General features: G+C 40.0%; 1 protein-coding gene across 1 annotated transcript; it reads left to right on the top strand.

Moving 5' to 3' along the window:
- Nucleotides 1–1322: 1322 nt before the first annotated feature.
- Nucleotides 1323–3718, top strand: LOC308419625 (small ribosomal subunit protein RACK1-like; the record flags this gene model as incomplete). Its single annotated transcript, XM_080915356.1, has 2 exons — nt 1323–1355; nt 2930–3718. The coding sequence occupies 2 exons, from the start codon at nt 1323–1325 to the stop codon at nt 3686–3688; spliced, it is 792 nt and encodes a 263-aa protein (XP_080771482.1). The 3' UTR covers nt 3689–3718.
- Between the last annotated feature and the right edge of the window lie 18336 nt (nt 3719–22054).

Here is a 22054-nt window from a genome sequence, read left to right as displayed (position 1 = left end):
CATGCTTCCTGCCATGATGATAATGGACTGAAGCTCTGAAACTGTAAGCCAGCCTCAATTAAACATAAGAGTTGTCTTGGCGATGGTACCTCTTCACAGCAATGGAAATCTAACTAAGATGTCCCTTATCCAACTTCCCTCTCTATCCCTCCCCACCAGCACTCTCAGCCCCACTGACCATGATTCATTCTCTCTACTTGAAAGTTGAAAACAACATTTCAACTTTCAAAGAGAAGTGAGTCTCTTGACCTTTTCATTCTGTTCCTTGCTCATTGTATTATACATACTGTTCCCTGTCCCATCGTCTTTACACAGTTCTTCTGAAGTATTGTCCAAGATCTATAACTTGTCTGAAGACCCTTGAATATGGCTTCACGGTAGGCAACTGTAATAAGTCAAGAAATGTTAGCAGTCCAACATTGGGAAGATGTAGTAAGAGGGTATCTTTGGTTCTCTCTTCCGAGACTTGGTGTTACTCTTTCCTGAAAAGAGACTCCATGGCAGCTATTCTTTAGGTCATGGGATTCCTGAAGTTAGTCATGGGTTTGCAGAGCTGTACTCAGGTCCTTTAACAGCCCCATGAGAACTGCGCATGCTTTTCTACTTGGGTAGATGAACTTAGTAGAATATCAAGGTTATATCTGAGAGATCAGTGTTGCTACCTCTCTTCATGCTGCTTATAGATTTCAATTTTATCCTTTAGTAAATAAAAACTGCAAGATCCATATAGAGAACATTACTTAAAAGGGTCCTTAGTAAGAGAATACTTGTTCAGTCCTGATGAAAGTATCAGCTGTAATGATGTATGTGACACACTGTCTCTGAGACACACAGAGTTCTTAGCTGATGGCTTTAGTGAGTGAGGGTCTGCTGCTAAGAGCTGATGGCATACAAGCCTGGACTTTGCATTCAGTATCTTCTCTAAAGAAATATGTACCTATGCACCTCAAAGTCACCCACATACCCAGCTTTCCAGCCCCCAAACAGCTGCTTCTATTACACTCTGGAAGGAGTCCCAGCACCTGTGGTCACTTAAGCAACCTTGTCCAGAGCTGAGTGTCCTCAGCTCTTAAACATCACACTGTAGCTAAACCAAGATGGATCAAGTTTACTGCTGGCAAACCAATGGAAAGGACGTACCAACTATATCTCAGGCAATCATGACACATTTCATTTCTTGGTCATTATTTTTCACCTAGATAGATTGCAAATAATCAATTTGAGATAAAACGTTTTAAATTTAGTAAACAGAATAGTTCAGAGCTTCAGGAACCTGGATGTGAAGCTGAGAGTTGACTCTTGGTGGAAGTATACTGAGAGCCATGGTACTCAACACAGTCTTCCTCAGCAATGATGTGAGGCCAGGCCAATCCCAAACCAATGCTGGCAGCCTACACTAGAGTTACTCACTTCCTTTATTTTAACTTTACAGAAACACAATACATAGATTTTTACAAGTAATTTTTTGCCTATTAACTTCTGAGTATTTATATAAAAGGAAACATATTTGAGATAAAGTAGGAGTGCTACTTCCCCGCAAACCTGTTCTAATCCTTTTTTTTTTTTTTTTGAAACAGTCACTGCCAGGAGTTAAAATACATCTTTTCCAGTCCATTAAAAATGTTCTAACTATTCATGGATAATTCCATTTGGATGTTTTTAAACTTTTATATGAGCTCTATCACATTATATTCTGTTTTATACCTTGCTTTTTATATTAGATCTTATTAACTCATTCATAAACATGTAAGGGTGGTTTTCCATATCTACAAATCCAACTAAGCACTGATCAGAATGTAGTTATACCTATGTTGGTCTCATTTGTGTTTAGCATATATAGACTTTTTCTTTTTATCATTCCATAAACAATACACCAATACAGCTATTTCCAAAGCATTTGCACTATATTAGGTATTAGAATAAGGTTGGAAGTTATTTAAGGTAGACAGGGATTATGTATAGGTTATATACAAATACTACCCCATCTTACACAATGGGTCAGAAGAGCTTCATATTTTCAGTATCCTTATTGCCCCGAATGCAAAGCAACCACTTTATTTTGTTTCTACAGCATCCCATGTAATTTTCATGTGTTCAATCTAGCAATAAACAGAGGAACAAAAATTAGCCTTCCATTATTGTTTTTAATGTATTAGAGTGAGAATGATTGATAAGCAAGAAAATATAACATATACTAACTATATCAGATGTAGAGATCATTCTGTGGAAAGTAAGTTAGGAAGAGGAGGATAACATTGGGCAGTTCTGGGTCGGAGATGAGTCCTGGGCATGTCAAGGGTCAGAGACATGGCAAGAACAAGAGTAAATAATACTTAGTATTTAAATCGGAGTCAATGTGTGTGTATGTGTGTGTGTGTGTGTGTGTGTGTGTGTGTGTGTGTATCCTGGAGCAAATAGAGTGTTAGGTTTACTTGTATAGTCTTAGGCCACTAATATACTGTATGAGTTTTTCAATCATATGATACAATTTTATGCAATCATCGAGTTTAAATTAATACTTGGTGGAATTTATAAACTGATATGGTAAAAAAAAGTCAACAATTTTATATTGTTTCTTCTCAACCACTAACATGGTATAGTTGTGTGTAAGTGTGGGATTTTTATTCTTTTTTTAAAAAATTCTTTTCTTTTGGTTCTTCATATTTTCTCTTCTCATATCTCTTATTATTTTAAAACTGGCTTCATCTATAATAGAGCTATTCCTTTTGATTTTTCTCTGCAGTTATTTCCTTTCTTGAGAATGCTTTGCAAAAACTTTGCTCTGCCTAGTGATGACAAGAAAGACATTGTCAACCAATCCCAAGGGAATGAGGACATGTCCTGCAATTCTGAATGGGTTCTCTAGTACATATCAGACTTGGGCTAATGGTAGGCTCTAAGACTATGTGTGGACTATGTAGAGTTATAGAGTTTACAGGGCAAGGGTGAAGCTAGGAAGAGGATCTTAACTGAATGGATAAAATGTCTAGAAAGTGACCAGGTTCTCCCTCTTAGGGGCACTACCACGAGACGAGTTGTTGGCCATACCAAGGATGTGCTGAGTGTGGCCTTCTCCTCTGACAATCGGAAGATTGTTTCTGGGTCCCGAGACAAGACCATAAAGTTATGGAATACTCTGGGTGTCTGCAAGTACACTGTCCAGGATGAGAGTCATTCAGAATGGGTGTCCTGTGTTCGCTTCTCCCCGAACAGCAGCAACCCTATCATTGTCTCCTGTGGCTGGGACAAGCTGGTCAAGGTGTGGAATCTGGCTAACTGCAAGCTAAAGACCAATCACATTGGCCACACTGGCTACCTGAACACAGTGACTGTCTCTCCAGATGGATCCCTCTGTGCTTCTGGGGGCAAGGATGGCCAGGCTATGCTGTGGGATCTCAGTGAAGGCAAGCACCTTTACACATTAGAAGGTGGGGACATCATCAACGCCTTGTGCTTCAGCCCCAACCGCTACTGGTTCTGTGCTGCCACTGGCCCCAGCATCAAGATCTGGGACTTGGAGGGCAAGATCATTGTAGATGAATTAAAGCAAGAAGTTATCAGCACCAGCAGCAAGGCAGAGCCACCGCAGTGTACTTCTTTAGCGTGGTCTGCTGATGGCCAGACTCTGTTTGCTGGCTACACAGACAACTTGGTGCGAGTATGGCAGGTGACTATTGGTACCCGCTAAAGTTTATGACAGAGTCTTAGCAATAAACTGGCTTTCTGAAAAAAAAACAAAACAAAACAAAAAAAAAAAAAAAAAAAAAAACAAAAAATAAACTTTGCTCTGTGTGTCTATCTTCTGCAGGCCAAAGTGGAGTTGTCTTCAGTCTTACATACTATGAATGTTATTCTTACCCAAGTGAAGAGCAGCTGCATCTGGAAGACATGACCACTCATGACTGGCTGATGTCATGATAGAACATAAGAGACCACATGTGCTAGATTAACAGATTATTAAAAAACACACTGCTTGTCACTTTCAGCACCCGTGTTGGCTGTGAAAAGGTCATATTGCCTCCCATCCATCCTGGTTTATGGATATGTTGCTGAATCTACATGATAAGAACTTACTTTTGAGTTTCAAAACAGTTCACTGAGAAAAACAAAATAGCATAAAAATCAAATAGCTGTCACCTGCAGTGAAAGAATTTTTTTTTTTTTTTTTTTGGTCAGAGATCTTTATTACCATGTAATTATAGAGCAACAGATAATGTTTGGAAATGACTTATATGACAAAAGCCATCCCTTATCTATCTTTTTGATGTGCTAATAAAATCCTCAGATGAGATGATACCATGGGGACCAGCTGAGACAACAGTCACTGGTAGCTGTTGCAAGGAGAACAATTTTGCTTTTTCTATGGTGCTTAGAGTCAGATCGGCAGTGCCATAAGATGAATGAATTATCAGATACCGAGAAATCCTCTAATAGCATTTTATTGCTATCTCCCTTGAAGGCAGAAAGTTAAGCTTTTGAAATCCATGACTGTTTACATAGTCTGTCTTAATGGTTATTTTGCGTTTCACTTCTGGTTGTATTGGAATCAAAACACTGAAGAACAGACTTCTGACAGTAACTGATCTTTCACAGGATAAGCCGGTTATTTAAGAGAGAAGTGACACAGAAAGGGTGTGCCTAGCTATTTTATTATTCCCATATCTATAGATTTCTGCAATGGTGCACATGTGTGTCTGAACACATTGGGAAGTCCTTGAACTCCCTTTTTCAGCCAACTCAGCAAGACTACTTTTATTTTTTTTTGTAGGCCTATGTCCAGTCATCTCTTTACAGAAGGAATCTAGGACAATGACATGTACAGTTAGGTTTGCCTATAAGTCTGTGAGAGAAAAACAAATTTCTCAGGGTGGAGGATAAGTTCAAGACAATAAACACTAGACAACACATAAAGAAAAAAAAAGAGCCATCGAATACATTTTAGAAACAAAATGTATGAATTCATGAAGTGTCGTGCCCAACCTCGACCAGCAAGGAAGACATGACCCGGGGAAGATCTTCTTCAAGCAGTTTATTCAGGAACCTTCTTCAGCTTCTGCTTCTGACTCCACTCCGGGGGGAGGGAAGGGAGCAGGCTAAATACTCTAGACTGGCAAACCATAAGCTGCCACTTCAGCAATGCAGATAGGTTATAACCATGTGGAAGTTAAGGAGCCAGGCAAGTGCATCCAAATAAGGAGTTGTTTATCACAGGGAGCACTCACCATTGGGAAGGCAGAGGGCAGAGGTCAGTGCCATCTTTGGGGCGTGGCACAGCATAGCTCCCTACAATGGAGAAGAGGAAAAAGCTGAAATAGCATGGATCTTATATTCAATGAAGCTTTAACAGATATTTTCCCAAAGCTAGAGAAAGAAACAGGCATTCAAACATGCCAGGCAGGCATGGCCAGAGAAAAATAACATATCATATTCAGGATATGAAAATAAAAAGCAAGAAAAAAAATTCTGAAAGCCTTAAGGGAAAAATGTCAGCTCATATAAAAATGTAGAAACATCAGAATAACATAAGTTTTTGTCAGAAATTTTGAAAGCCAGGAACACAGAGTGATATATTTCAAGTCATAGAAGCAAGTAAAGATTAACTGCAATTACTATATATAGCCAAGTTATCTCTTAAAATTGATGCAGTAATAATAATACTTTAAAATGAGCATGTATTAAGGCAATTCATGCTATACAAGTGAGAACTTTGGAAAATTATTAAAGGAACACTATATACAAAGGAATTATAGTGTCATCTAAAAGAACACAGTAAACAATGAACTTTATGATTAGAACAGATGAATAAAGATCTAGTAAAGAATTCAGTATATCTAATACAACAAACCACCATACCCCTAATACTAGTAAAGAGAAAGAATATAACTACCAATAATTCACCAAGTAGAATGTTGGAAATAACTATACATTTTTAGTAATAAACTTAAACTCAAATGGCCTTGGCTCACCAGTTGCAAGATGATAGTTTGTAACCACAAATGATCATGCAAAAGAAAAATGAAGGAAAATTCACAAAAGTAACCTAGTGATGCACCTCAAGGCTCCAGAGAAACAACAAGAATTCAAGAGCAGGGCAAAAATTACTGAAGAGAGACTAATAAAACCAATCAATTATTTGGTTCTTTGGAAAGATTTATAAGACTGACAATCTCCTGCTAAATTATACAAAAAAATGAAAGAGAATTAAAAATGAAAACGAGTAGATCACTATAGATCCTGTAGCAGCCAGAAGATTGCAAGGGAGGCACCTCAATATTCCACAAAAGTAGACAGGCTACAAGTGAGTAAGTTTCTAGATGCATAAGAACTACCAAAATTAATCTATTAACAACTTGCACAAATATAAACAGCTTAAATGGGTTGAACAGAATCAAAACAATCTTGTTTCCCATTTTCAGAACAAAAACAAAAATGAGGACTAGACCCATTCAATGTCAGATTACACTAAACCTTTGAAAAGAAACCGATCATCATATTCTTTAAATTATCTCATTAAATATAAAAATAAAGGAACACTACCAAGCCCACTCTACAGTGGAAGGATTATCTTGACTTCAAAGTGGAGTAAAAACACAATGCAAAAGATCAATTTTCGTCATGAACATAGATAAAATATCTCAACAAGGTACTTGGAAACTGATTTCAAGAACATATTAAGAAGGACACACACCATGGCAAAGTGAGTTTCATTCCCGGGAAGCAACATTGGTTCAACATATGAAAATTGGTAAATGAAGAGTATCAAAATAACAGCCTGACCATCTTGTCAGACTTAGAGAAGGCATCTGCCAGAGCTCAACATGCCTTCATGTTTAAAAAAAAAAACTCTAATACATTAGAATGGACCCAATGGAACTCAGTGTAATAGGGGCGACATATGATGAATCCATAGCCAACATTATACTAAATGGAAAAACTGAGAGCATTTTCTTAAAATTCTATAATGAGACAGGGGTGTCCATTTCCTCTTTTACTTAGAATTCTGCTTGAAGTCTTTAGTTAAAGCAACAGCACAAAGGAAGGTTGCAAAGGGGGCTCAGAGGAGGAAGTTGAAGCATCACTGTTTGCACACATCATCCTACAGATGCATTGCAATCACCATGTTATTCCTAATGTCCTTCTTCAAACAACATTAATGTCCACCTTTGATGCTATATCTAAGAGCCATAGCTCCTCATCCCCTGACCTCTAGAAAGAGGCCGTGTTCACTGAGTCTCCTTGTCAGGAACGCATTGACCATCCATGAAGACCTGCACCAGAGTCTGTTTAGAGGAAGCAGGCTCCAGCTGTGGCTACCACGTAAGGGTTTTTATACAAGAAAAATAAAGTGAATTAAGTCTCTCAAAGTGGAGGAGGGTATCTTGCTGTCTCCACATTCCCCCTTACATCTTGTAAACCTTTTAGAGCCCCCAGTTTTGCAATAGAAACTAATGAGATGGTTGCTCGGAAGGTAATATGCACCCGTGGTTGACAAGGTTACATAGCCTGGCTGATTTATTGCTGCAATCCTCAATATGAGCACACAGAAGAGAGCAGCTTTATTGAATTATAGCACCCAATTTGCATTTTCTATTAATTATCATTGGGGGAGTAAGAGAATACTATGAATACAGCGATGATTAATAATCTCTTATGTCCTTATTTCTTTTTATATTAGCCACATTATGACTGTCCTTGGCCAATAAGAGTACTTAACCTAAAAAAAAAAAAAAAAACAATTCTTTTTGTAGATGAAGATTTCACAAGTGTTTGAACATAAATATGTCCTTTATTTTAAATTGGAAAAGTACACAGTTGTTGAAACATATTTAATTAACACATTTTACTTATAATTAAACTAGAAAAATCTAAATTTTCTTTCAATTTGTTAGATTATTGTTTAGTCCTTAAGTTGGTCTCAATAGTGTTATAATAATTAAAATTTACAAAGGCTGATAAAACTTAATTATCCCTGTTATGTTCTTTGCGAGGAATAAAAAAAGAAACTAATCATTTAGTAGAGATAAATCGAAATTTAAATTAAATTAAAAGCTGACCCATTTTATGAATTATTTTATTTATTAACATTTCAAATATTGTTCCCCTCCCTTATCTTCCCTGCACATCCCCCCACCCATCATCCTCCCTCCCTTTGCTTCTATGATGGTACTCTTCTACCTACAATTTAAAAATGCTAGCTTAATACAACCCCAATACCCCAAGCTAGTTACCTACCAAATGACCACCTACCTCCAAAAGTTTCTTTCACTTCCCAGACAACACCCTTGAAATTCAAGTCTATAACAGACTGGCCTTTGAAAAACATTCTAATTCCAGACTTTATCACTAAGATTATACTGTTGGGAACTATTGTAACCTTTATGCCAGATTTTGAAGTCAGTTTCGGGTATGGTCTGAGCTCCTTGAACCATAGTTATATTGGCCTCTGTGTATCCTCCAGGCTGACTACGAAGAAATGTTTTCTATGTAACTATTTGGGACAGGGGATTTGTTCAGTGACTCTTTAAAGTTAAATTGCATCCTTTAAAATAAATAGAGATTTTTCCTAAAATGAGATTTCTAAGAGTAGAGTTTTGCCTTGGGGATACCTTTGCTATTGTCCTATTACAAAGCATGGCATTTCACGTAAGAGTGTGACTCTCTTCAACAGTTGTCATTGTTCTTATGTCCCTGTCAACACCTCTCTCTATCAAAGATGATACTTTTTGTTCTTCCCTCATCGATATTTTATAGCTATAGATATATCAGTGAATGGTAGCTATGACACAACCGTAATGCTAACCTGTCTTGAAATGTTCTCTGCCAAACCAAATTAGTTTGTAAATTTAAATCCAAATTTCTTTGGTGTTGTCTGGGCCTACCCAGATTCTCTGCCACAGTATAACACAAATAGCTTCAAGTTCCCCTCTTTTTATTTCCTTCTAAAATCTTATGACCTGAGTCTCTAAACTCTTCATTTGTCTTGGCATTCTGGTCTTTCAAGTCCCTGCCAGAATGGTCCATTAAATTCTGCCTATAACAGTCTAAGGTGTCTCTAGCCCCAAGTTCCAAATTCTTGTACATTTTCCCCACAAATATATTCTATAGGTCCATAAAAATATGCTCCATTGCAGAAATGACCCTGTGTAACAATTTTGGAATAGTTGTGTTTCTTGTTGTGCTTACAAAATATAAGACAAACAGAATACAAGAAAGAAGGGATCATTTTGGCTGACAGTTTTAGGTACAATCCATGGTAAGTTGGGAAGGCATGATGGTAAGAAATCGAGGCATCTGGCTATACTGCACCTGCATTCAGGAAGGCCAAACAACGCATGCTGGTTTGTGTGATTTGGATTTAGCCCATGGAGTGTTTCTGCCAACATTTAGGGTTGATCTTTCTTCCCCAATGAATCTAATGTAGCATATCTCTGGACAGGCTCAGAGTCTAGTATCTGAATAATTCTAGATTCTATAAAGTTGGCAAACAATAATAACTATCACAGTCCTCCAATTGATATAGAAAATCAAGAACCCAGAATAGCTCTTTTATCATCTTAGAAGAGAAGGGCTTGAGGATTCTGACACTGTCACAGGATTTGAGGACTTATGCTTCCTAACTTAAAATTTTCCTGGAAAGGTGTAGTAGCTGGGATTACAACTCAGAGACACATGCATGAGTGAATGGAATATAATTTTGAATCTAAAACTAAATTCTTGCCTTTATGAGCAGTTCCTTTCTCTGGTATGAGAACACTTGAATAGCCACGAAGCAGAGAATGACACTGGACCTCTATCTCGCATCACATGCAAAAATTAACTAAGATCAAAGACCTACATGCAAGAGCTAAAATTATAAAATTCTTAGGAAAATGTCTCTGGGACTTTAGATTGGGCAATCATTTTTTTAGAAATGCACTAGGGCCAAGTAAACAGAAGAAAAGTAAAGTTAATTAAGTTTTAAGAACACCACGTTGAAAAACAATCTAAGAAAGTGAAACAAAAGATGACTCAACATGTAGAAGAAATCATTTGATAAAAGTCTAGTATATAGAAAATATGAGATACAATTGCAATTTGAAAACAGAAAAATGAATCACTATTAGTTTCATGTAGTTGTTTGTTTCTTTTAACAGTATCTCCAGAAGCCTAGGGTCAAGAGGTTTGAAGAAACTTGTTCAGAGAAGAAAGATAACTTTTCAGTAGGAACAAGAAAGCACACATCATACTTATATTAGTCTCTCTCTCTCTCTCTCTCTCTCTCTCACACACACACACACACACACACACACACACACACAGTTTATTAGAGTGGCCTACAGGCTGTGGTTTGTGTAGTCTAACAATGACTATTTTATGATAGAAAGGCTGAGAATCCAGTAGTTGCTCAGCCTATGAGGCTGGATGTCTCCGCAGTTTGGTTCCAGAGTACTAGTACTGGAAGATTCCTAGAAAACCCTTGATTCCCACTCTACATTGGAATACCAAAGAAGTATTTCAAAGACTAGTGAAGGAGGGACAGAACAGATGAAATGGCCAGCAGGAGTGAGGGGCAGAAGGCAAAAGCAAAGTTTTCTTCCTTGTCCTTTTATCTGAGATGCACCACAAGATGTGACCCAAGTTACAGGGGTACCCGGACACTTGGGTTTTTGTTGATTCCAGATGTGATCAAGATGACAAGCAGGATTATCCATCAAAGTGTTCAACATCATTAAGAAAATGCAAATTAAAACCACAGAATCTTTTCTGAGACACCCTAGCTACCTGGGAAGTTTAAAAGGAAGAGCAGCTGATATGGGTAAGACTGTGGCAGTGTTGGAATCCTCAGAGGGGTGGGAAGGTAAAGTGGTGTTGTTACTATGAAATACAGCCTGACCATTTCTCAGTAAATTAAACATAAATTCACTGTATGACCCTGGGCTGTATAACCAAGAGGAACGAAATTCCCTTTTATTTCTGTGTAACAGTGTTGATCACAGCACTATCCATGAGAACATCTAAATGTGAAAACAACACAAATAGTCATCAGTCACCAGATGGATGTGCCAACTGTGGAGCAGCTATACTGTAGAAATCTATTCAACACCAAATAATAATAATAAATATATAAAGGGCACAACATGGAAAAACAGTAAAAACCTCTTGCTAAGCGGGAAAAAAGATGCAAAGGCCACACATTATCTGTGTTTATTTGTCTAAATTGTGGTAAATTAGACAAAACTGTAGAGATTAAAAACCCAACAGCAAATCGGAGTGGTTTAAGGGCTGTAACCATGTAGCCTTGGGAGTCTGCCTGCTGTTCTGGATTTGTCAGAAAATCTGATTTTCCCATTTATTTGTTATCTCAGGATGCTTCCTTTTACACCCTGGGCTTCCCCTTCCTCCTAGACTCCCCGCTGCACCACATGACTGACATTCAAGCTGGTGTAAATCTTTTCTTCATTCTCTTTTCTGAGCAGCTGATGAGATTTACATTTTACATGCTCATTTTGCTGTTAGACTGGTGATTCTCAACCTGTGGGCTCCAACTCCTTTGGGGGTCAAAAGTCTCTCATGGGGGTCACATGACAGATATCCTGCAGATCATATATTTGTATTGTAATTAAAAATTACCCTTATGTAAATAACAAAATTGCCATTATGAAATGGTAATAAAAATAATTTCATGGTTGGGGGGGGGGGTCACCACAACATGAGGAGCTATGTTAAAGGATCTCAGCATTAGGGAGTTTGAAAAACTTTTATAGGAAAATTAGCTGGGAGCCCAATGCCTGCTGATGAGTTCAGGGTGATGAAAATGCTCAGAAACTACATGTAGTGCTCTCTGAATAAGTGTCACTGAGCCGTGAACTTTAATAGGTGAAGCGTACGGTGTCCATTAGATATGGCGAAACTTGCTACTCACTAAAAATTGTGCTTGGCTCTTAGCAATTCTCATTCAGTGCTGCAGGGAAGGATGGTGCGGATTGATGGGGATTTGCAAGCAAGATGCTGATTATGTTGTGTGCATATGAGGCTGCTGTCAAAATGCTAATATGATGTCACTGAAGGGGAAGGTGAACTACTGCTATACCACGGCGATGCACTAACTCTCCCATGGGTTCTGAGGGTTTGGCATGTTATTGTAAACTCTTTAGTAGAGCAAGAGGAGGAGAAGCGAGACATGTAGATGTCAGTATGAAGGTCAGTAGGGCGCACTTCTGGGAGAGACATGTTTCAGGAAGAAGGATCTTTAGGACGATATGATGCTGAGAGCCCACTATTGGACTAAGCCTGGCTCTGGCTAGCTCTCTAGTGAGCTACATGGAAAAAAACATCATTATTAATGACTAGCAAGAACTTAATTTTATTCTTGCTCTCTCTACCACTCTTTTCCACCCTCTCTCTCCCCCTTTCCTCCCTTTTCTTTCCATTTTTTTCTCCTTTCCCTTATCTCTCTGTCTTTTATTATAGTGTGTGTGTGTGTGTGTGTGTGTGTGTGTGTGTGTGTGTGCATATGTGTGGGCATGTGTATGAAAGCCAGCAAGAAATCAGGCATCCAGATACTTAACTGGAAATTTCTGGGGTTTTTTTGGTGACTCAGTGATGTCATATGATGGTTTGCTGGTGCAGACAGGTGAAAGGATGTTTTACTAAATTGGACACGTGAAAGGATGTTAAAGCAGGCACATGAAAGAGTGTTTTGCTGAAGCAGACACGGGTGAGAGAACGTTTTGCTCAAGCAGAAACATAAAAGGACTTGTGATATTTAGAAAGAATATAAATATGACCCCAGAGACAGTGGGAAGAGGCTCTAGCATGGGTTGGCCTTGCTCTGCCTAGCTAGTCTTCAATGATGAGGCTCTTGCAGTGGTTCACCTTGCATTATGCTACTGATCTTTGCTCATGGGGATTCTGTAGAGAGTAACCGGGAGCCTTGTGGTTACTTGAGGATTGAACTGCTGTTGATGATTTGCGATTGCTGAACAGTACACTGAGTATCACTTACCATGACATCATGAATTCACCATGCCCTGATTCAGGCTCCACATGTGGCTGGGAGGAGAGCAGTGCTTTGGACTTACTGCCACCCAAATGTGCAGCTGTTCTAGGATCCTGGCTCACTGCTACCTGACTGTGCAGCTGTTCTAGAATCCTGGCTCACTGCCACCTGACTGTGCAGCTGTTCTAGGATCCTGACTCACTGCCACCTGACTGTGCAGCTGTTCTAGGATCCTGGCTCACTGCCACCTGACTGTGCAGCTGTTCTAGGATCCTGGCTCACTGCCACCTGACTGTACAGCTGTTTTAGGATCCTGGCTCACTGCCACCTGACTGTGCAGCTGTTCTAGGATCCTGGTTCACTGCCACCTAAGCTGCACCGGCCGTTGATCGTTCTAGCTCAGACTTCCAGAGGCAAAGCAGTGTGTGTAGTACTTCAGGGGGCTGCAGCTTCAGGCGTAATGCATTGTAGCAGTGAAGACAAGCATTAAATTGGATTTAAACCATTTGCAGTCTTAATTTCGACCATGATACACACTTCTTGAATGACTATGACCCCTTGAATTCTGAAGTTCTGAGTTCTCTGAAGGTCCATGCAGAGGAAAAGACCTCCTAGGCCTTTTTCATGGATTCTAACTCAAAAGTGTCTCAAAGAGCTCATTTCATTACTCATTTCAGAGAGATGGAATGGTAGCTACAGAGAAGGAAAGCCACAGCGGAGCTCCAGGGGTTATGGCATCTGGAAGCTCCTGGATTCTTTCTTGTAGATGAGAGGTTTCCTATACAGTGGATAGCTGTGGTCGCTGATTTGCCCTGTGGGTGCATGATGTATAATCAAGCCCCATTTAAAGTAGATAGGTAAACATTTCTATCTAGAACCATGGGATATTTTTATGGAAAAAAAAATGGAAAAACGAAAGCTAGTCTCAGGTACGCTTGGCAACTGGAATGGCAGCTGGAACACTCCAATGTGACTTGGGACACCTTACCTGGGTGCATCTCTCAGCAGCCTGGCCTGTGCTGCTGATGTTGCCTGGGGAACAGGCCATGACAACTGTGCCCTTCTGTGCAGGCTGCTTCCTACTGGGATGCTGCTTTTCCGGCATATGGCATCCATCCTCTACTGCTCTCTAACAGACAGAGGAGGAACAATGTGATTTTGATTCAACATTTCTGATTGGGGGTTTTTGAAGTCTTTTTCTGAATGTGCCATTAGAGAGTCAGCAGGTGGCTTCTCTGTGGGGCTGGGGTTTAGAGAGCAGAGCAAAGTGTGTTCAGTGGCTCCAATGCAGCTTTCTTTCTCTCACTCTGGAATGTGTTAATTTAATGTGTGTTTCCTTTGGGTGGCCTTGTTTGGACATGGTAGCAGGAAAGGGCTGTGAGCATTATTTCGAAGGAGAGTTGTTTTGAAATGTAGTGAAAAACTCATAAACTGAGGGTTATAACTGTGGCCAGTCAGTCAGTAATTTTTTTTTTCCTTATTGGAAAAGCCGGGTGCTGTTTGCAGCAGGTCTTAATGTGGGTGAATGAACACTGAAACACATGTGTGTTGTAACTACACTGCTGACCAGGGAGCGTACACTGTGAGGTTTCCCCACGTTTGCTGTGAGAATGGACTCCTTTAAATCTGCAGAACTGTCTGTTTTGCTGGCAGAGGGGAGATTTGGAGGCTCAGGCTGAGGTTTGTGGAAGAATTTGTTCATCCAAGAGTGTTCATAAAATTAAATTATATATTTTCTTCTTGGGCTGAAACCATTAGCCAACAGGTTAATGCGATTTAAAGTACAATTAAGAGTTATTGAAGGTGTCCCTTTAGTTTGCTTAAATCATGGATTATGTGAGTGTTCCGATCCCAGTGGAGTAAGGAGGGCACTTAACTCTTCCACCCCTCAGTAAGGAGGGAATTTCACGGCCTGACTTTCTTACTGGAATATGTTCAGGGTCATCTCACCAAAGGGAGGAAGCAAGGCTGTGCCTCTGGAAACCAACCTCATAACCTCTGTGTGGCTTGTTACTTAGCACCCCAGCTGGGAAGAGAGTGTTTTCTTTGTCTTTTCAGACCATCTATGTTTGAGGTCCTGCCCAGTGGGGGGTGTGGGAGGGCAAGCATCTCTTACACTGGGACAGCCTGGCACATAAACCAGGTATTTTCCTAAGCTGAGATGGGAGGGTCTGGGAGAACCAATAGCCTGTGTCTGCCTGTGGGTCTCTCTTCTGCTCCTGTGTTCTCCCCTTCCCTTGCTTCTGAATGTGTTATAATCATGTAACTGAGAATTTCTCCTTTTTTTTTTCTTGGGGTTCTTTCTGTGGACTGGGCCAGCCCAGCTAGCATCCTTATTTGCTTTCAGAGAAATGTTGGGGTCAACTCCCGGGCTCACAGTCCTCCAACTTGACCATATAAAATGCCTCTTCACTTGCTAATAAATATGTCCTCCCTCGAGTGACCATTCTTACTTACTTAGTGTCCTCTTGTCTGTTCCCAGGGAAGCAGATGAATAGCTCGGGACTTGGAAACTCCGGAGTCTAATTGTAGCATCTTTAGAATAAAGTAAAATCTTTGTACAGGACTCTTTGAGCAGCAGGATCCCACACGTTGCTGGACCGTACAAAGCTCATGTGTAAGTGGATCAAAGGTCTCCACATTAAACCAGATACACTGAAACTATTAGATGAGAAAGCAGGGAAAACCTTAGAACACATAGGAACAGGAGAAAATTTCCTGAACAAAACACCAATGGCTCAAGCTCTAAGGTCAAAGATTAACAAATGGGACTTAATGAGATTGCAAAGTTTCTGTAAGGCTAAGGACATCATCAAGAAAACAAAACGGCAACCAACAGAATGGGAAAAGATCTTTACCAACACCACATCAGATAGAGGCCTAATATCCAAGGTATACAAGGAACTCAAAAAGCTAGACACCAGAGAATAAAATAACCCTATTAAAAAATGGGGTACAGAGCTAAACAAAACGTTTTCAGTTGAGGAACACCGAATGGCCAAGAAACATCTGAGGAAGTGCTCGACTTCCTTAGCCATCAGAGAAATGCAAATCAAAACAACCCTGAGATTCCACCTTACACCAGTCAGATTGGCCAAGATCCAAAACTCAGATGACAGCAGATGCTGGAGAGGCTGCGGAGAAAGAGGAACACTTCTCCACTGTTGGTGGGGTTGCAAGCTAATACAACCACTCTGGAAATCAGTCTGGCGATACCTCAGAAAATTGGATATAGTACTACCTGAAGACCCAGCTATTCCACTTCTGGGCATATACCCCAGAGACACTTTAATCACAACAAAGATATATGCACCACAATGTTCATAGCAGCTCTATTTATAATGGTCAGAAGCTGGAAGGAACCCAGATGTCCTTCAGAAGACGAATGGATACAAAAATTGTGGTACATATACACAATGGAATACTACTCAGCCACCAGAAACAATGACTTAACCAAATTCTTAAGAAAATGGCGTCATCTAGAGAATATCATCCTGAGTGAGATAACCCAGTCACAAAAGAACAGACATAATATGCAGTCACTGATAATGGGATGCTAACCCCAGAGGTTTGCACTCCCCCAGAAACAACTCACAGACTGTATGAAGTCCAAGAAATAAAGAAAACAAAACAAAACCAAAAAAATATTTACAAAACAAGAAAACTTTAACTATTTCCATGTTACATTTTGTTTTACATGTACTTTATGCTCATTGTAACTATTAAGTTTTCAAGGCATACTATCAAACCTTGAAAAAAATCAAGTACTGACTAAAAAATATATTCATATAGTTTTATGTAAAAATTATGTTAAAATCTGAAAAAAAGTACTGACAAAAATGTATAATTTTAAGCAAAAATATTTAAAATCTGTACATTTATCTTTGTTTTGTAAAATAAAGTTGTTTAAAAAAAAATAAATAAAGTGGGAATCTCCTGGGCTGGCAGTACACTGATTCTATCCTCTTGCTCCTTTTATGACTTTGTTGTTTTATTTCCTTACTTGCAAAGAAGAAACCAAACTAATTCCATTTAGGGTTGCCTCCAATTTTACCGTTTTCTGACACTAAAAATTGCCTTGTTGAATTCACAGTCCCTTTTGGTAAGATGTTTTTAATCTTAATCTTTCCTATGAACTTGCTCATGGACAGTATTTATTATCTTCCTTCCTTCCCTTCTTCTTTTCTCCCATCTCCCATCCTGCTCGCTTTCTTCCTCCATCTCTTCCTCTCCACCTCCCTCTTCTGTTTCCTGCTCGCTCGGTCCCTCTCTCCATCCCTCTCTCCATCTCTCCTTGTTTTTGATTCTGTCTTCCCCCCACAGAGCCATGCACACCCAGATCTGAATGAATTAAATACGCTTTCTATAAATGGAGAAGTGGAAGAAAAAGCCCAGAGTAAACCCATCTCTCTCCTTTAGGAGGCGGTTGAACAAGTGACTTCCAGCCCAGTTCTGCCTGTAAGGATGAGGTCCAGACAGAGCCCCCTCATTTACAGCCTTTCACATAGCCCAGGACATCCCCATTTCAGACAGAATGAGACAGGGCACTCTGAAAGAGCTGGATGTTCCTGTGAATAGGATGATTAAACGGAAGATTCATACCAATGGTTTAATCTGGGCCACGGTTGGTGAAGTTGAGAGAGGAAATTTTTATTTCCCCAGAGGCCTGTGGAGAGAGGACAGGAAGAGGGCGGAAAGTACAGCTTGGTGCTGGGCGGTAGAGGAAGCAAGGGTCCACAGTCCCCGAGATCAGCTGCTGGGTCTCTGCTAGCTGAATGAAACTCAGGCTTGCAGAGAGTCGGGCACTGTGTGGGCAAAGGAGGAAACAATTTGAGATGCAAGGTCTGTTGTCTCCAGAGCTCATGCATCCAAGTCAGCTCCCGGATCGCTGAGGGTGGCGTTGTTAGGGCCCTCTGTATCTAAGGGAGAATGGAGAAATCAATCGGGAAGATGAAGATGTCACACCTGCAGTGTTTAAGATCAGGAAACCTGAATATCTTTCACAAGCCAGGAAACAGAAGGTTGAAGGGATTATTTCACAAAGGCATCATTAAAAAATGTTGCAGGAGAATAAGATTTAATTGTGGGCATCTAACTTAAAGAGTGTCATGTCTCTCGACATTACACGTCCTCTGTGTTGATACTCTGGCTGTAAGGGGCCACTTTCTGCTAGGCTGCATTTGAATGCCCAAGGCTTATTTTTGTAAAACAAGAGCTTTATAAATTTGAAAAACCTGTCAGGCAGATTCTTCCTCTACTTAACCAGGAGGTCTTAGAGATTATTGCTCAGGAATGATTGTATGGTTTGCAAGACATTCAGTATCTTTCCTTACCCCTAAAGCAAACACTCTTAGCTCCCCCACATCTTTGGTTTCAGTCCTCAGCCTCTGCCTTGAATCTAGCATATTTGTACATAAACTTTTTTAGAAGGTTAAGAGGAAAGACACTGAGAATTGGGGAATTTGAACCCAAGCTTTTCACACTTAACTTCACCACAGAAGTAACTCTATTTCACACCTGAGCTTCCTGAACACTGCGTTCATAGACTCACTCCTTAAAACAAAGCACTGTAGTGTGTCCCAATGTGTCTCACAGTACACCCACCCTCCCCTCACTCCCCGTTCACACATCTTCACTAGTAAATGTTCATTGCAATGAGTCATTAGTCTGGAGTTGCTGTCTATGTCTCTCTTTTCCTCTCCCTCTCCCCCCCCCCCCCGGAGTGTGTGTGTGTTCCAAGGGCTGAGGTGGATATAAGGGGACGGGATATAACTGGGACTGGGGTGAACGATGTGAAGAAACAATAAACAAACAATGAAATCAAAAAGCAACCAAATACAAAATAACCAGCTCCATCCAACCAAGTTTTCTTCTGCTTTCTATACATTATTCAGAGAATTGAGGGGATTAGAAATTTTCCCCTGTAAATATTCATTGTGATGTTGGGGGACAGCTTTCTTGGATCTCTCATAGTTTGTATCTCATTAAGTGATCATATTGCCTCTCTTTTCCAGAACACCTATTGTTTATAGAGAATTGACCCCTGCCCCCACAAAGTATTACATGTCTTCAAAGCAAGGAACAGGCTTGCTCACTGCCCAGTTCTAGAGCGAAAGAACAGCGTACACACACACACACACACACACACACACACACCGGCAATTAGAAAAGAATTTTTTCCCACTCATGAGGAACACTTTATATAGGTGTCTGTGTTGAGCCTGAAGTTTGTGGCGCCTTTTATGTTATTTGTGAGTATTGAAGTCCTGAGTCTCATAGCCAGGAAGATATCTTCCTCTTCCAGATCGCAAGCTCCTCATGAATTTTGTCAGGGTAACTTATTAGCTTGCCAAAGGGCAAATTTTTGTTGTTGCTATTGGTTATTCTTGTTGTGCAGGTGTGTCTGTGTGTGTGCATGTGTGCTCTCATCCACACGTGTTTCTCTCTACCCGTGAATGACCTTGTGTGACTAGAGGACAACCTTAGGTTTCAGTTATCTCTTTGCATCTTAATTTGGACAGGGTCTTATGGCAGATGGAAGCTGTGTATGCCAGGCTAGCTGGTCTGAGCCACCTCTAACCTTCCATCTCCTTATAGGAGCAACTGGAATTCAGCATACTGCTGTAGCACCCAGTTTCATGTTGGCACCCAACTCTAGTCCTCACACTTAAGCATTGATAGATTTACCCACTGAGCCATCTCTCCAGTTCCACTCACAAAGTTGCGAAGGCTTTCCCAGGATGAGGTGCTGAATAATTGAGAAAAAAAAAAACATGACACTCTCATCCCTTCACTTCAAGAAGGCAAATATGTGACCAAGAAAACAGAGCAGCACATTCTACAGCCCTTAAAGAGACACATTCTGAAATGCAGGCTTTGAGGTTTGACATGCCTTCTCTTGTAGCTGCCACACAGAAAACTGCTTTGTTGGTCTTGAAACCTCAGGTTATTGAAAACAAAAGCAAGTAGAACTATCTCAGTCAAAAAATCTGGCTTTTTAAGGGACAGATGAATGATAACTTAGAGAAACTAAAAAAATCCCTGGGCAAAAATCCTTACAAGAGCCAAGCTTTGTCCATTTAATACACAGCAGCTATGTATCAATACTTGATGAACTGAAATAGAGACCTTTCTTAGCTTACACACATGGCACTTGTGGGAATTACACATGTGATGAAATGATGCAGGCATGTAATTTTCCAACCCCCACAAAGCTTTTCTAAATTGTTCTTATCACTTAATGACAGGGCTATAAAATACTATGGGATAAGGCCCACTTCTTAGGCATACATCTCAGGTTCCTGAGCTAGACCTTGTTACTGAGGCCTGTGCTTGTAGCTGGTAGGCTGGGGTTCGTTAAGCGTTAAGCAAGGTTTTTCAAACATGCAGTGGAGGGCTACAGCCCTTGTAAATACTTTGTATCTGTTTCCAAATCTGCATATTTGCTAAGAGCCATACTGCCTACGCTTAGACAACATTCTTGTTAGCTCTATTAGCAGAACTTTGGACTGAGCCTGAAAGCTGTCCCACTTTTTTATATTCTTTCACTAGAGTCTTATTATATAGTATAGGGATTAGTAAGAGCTTCATATAATTCAATCATTTATTGTTAAATTGATTGTTTTTTTATGTAATTTCCATGCTTAGCAATTGTCTATATCCCATTCTGTAACTTATTTAAAACTTCTCTCACACATATACAAACACACACGCACACACACACACACACACACACACACACACACACACACACATCAGAAGTGGTATTTAAATGTGCACCAGACTCTTCTGTTCTTTCTTTTAATAACTGATCTTCCCTTATAAATACACAAAATATTCTGACCGGTAATAGCTCAGGTTAATTTAGTCCTTCTTTGGATTTGATAGAAACCTGGTTGGACAGTATATGATCTTCTCTGTCTAGTGTCCGAGCCACATGTGAGGTCTAACTATGTTGTCACACACAGTCATTGGTGGACTGCCTCCCCTCCCACATGTACCATCCTTAATTTATTCTACTGTTGCTTGACTGTGAGGTCATGTTAAAAGAAAAGTGCTAGGGAAATTAAATTAAGCAGAGTTCATCTTCGCAGAGTGAATCATGAACCAGAGTGTGCCTTTACCAAGAGAGTGTCAGAGACTTCCGTACAGGCAGCAATTGTAGGCAGAAAGAGGAGGTAAGGTTAGAATTACAGATCCCCAACATCAGCTTTGATGGGCCCTGCATTTGCCTCATATGAAGATGTCGACTCAGCAAGCTGGCAGCCGGTGTGCAGCTGCACTTTGGTGGGTCCGAAGGAAACATGGTGGTTTTTACTTATATTCCCTCCAGTTGGGTGACAGGTTGGTGACATACCCCCATAGCTGTCTATGGGCTTCTGATACAGTGGAAGTTGTAAGACTAATTTAATATTCTCTATTATTTGGGTGTCATGAACAATACTACCGTGGATGGTTTCTGCACATCTTCTAGTGCATATATGTAGGCCACACTGTTGAATGCATAATTCAGGGTAGAGCTGCTGGGTACAGTAAACATGTGTGCTTGGCTTAGTGAATACGAATGCAGTGTTGAGTGATGTAAGGAGAGTTCATTGGCAGCCACCCACCCACTAAGTACAAAGCTTCCGGTTTGTAGGGCTCAAATAGGTAAGCTTTTAAATTTTTGACTAGATAAAATTATGGTATTAAATTGCATTTGTTCATTAATGATATGAAATCTTCTTGCATATTTCTGAGGCACTTATAACTCTTTCTTGTGAAAGGAATCTTTATAAGATGATGTTTGGTTGTTCATGTGTGGGGGTTCTTTAAAATTTTAGCCCTGGCTCCATTGTTTGTAATAGAAATAGTTTCTCTACTCAGTGTCTTGCTTGTTAATTATTGCACTTTATCTTGCATTAACCCATTAATATCAACTATGATTGAATCGATGTTTAAATTACATTTATTGGAAGTTCATTGGTAATAAATGTGGACGTGGAGCTATTGGTACCTACATTTAAATCCCACCATTCTCTGTATAACTTCTGTCAAGTTCCCTTTTCTATTGTTGTGAAAAGGTTCTGTGATCAA

Source organism: Micromys minutus, assembly GCF_963924665.1.
Source record: "Micromys minutus genome assembly, chromosome: 4".
NCBI classification, from domain to species: Eukaryota; Metazoa; Chordata; class Mammalia; order Rodentia; family Muridae; genus Micromys; species Micromys minutus.
The sequence above is the reverse complement of the archived record's forward strand: the minus strand, read 5'-3'. Positions and strand labels throughout refer to the sequence as shown.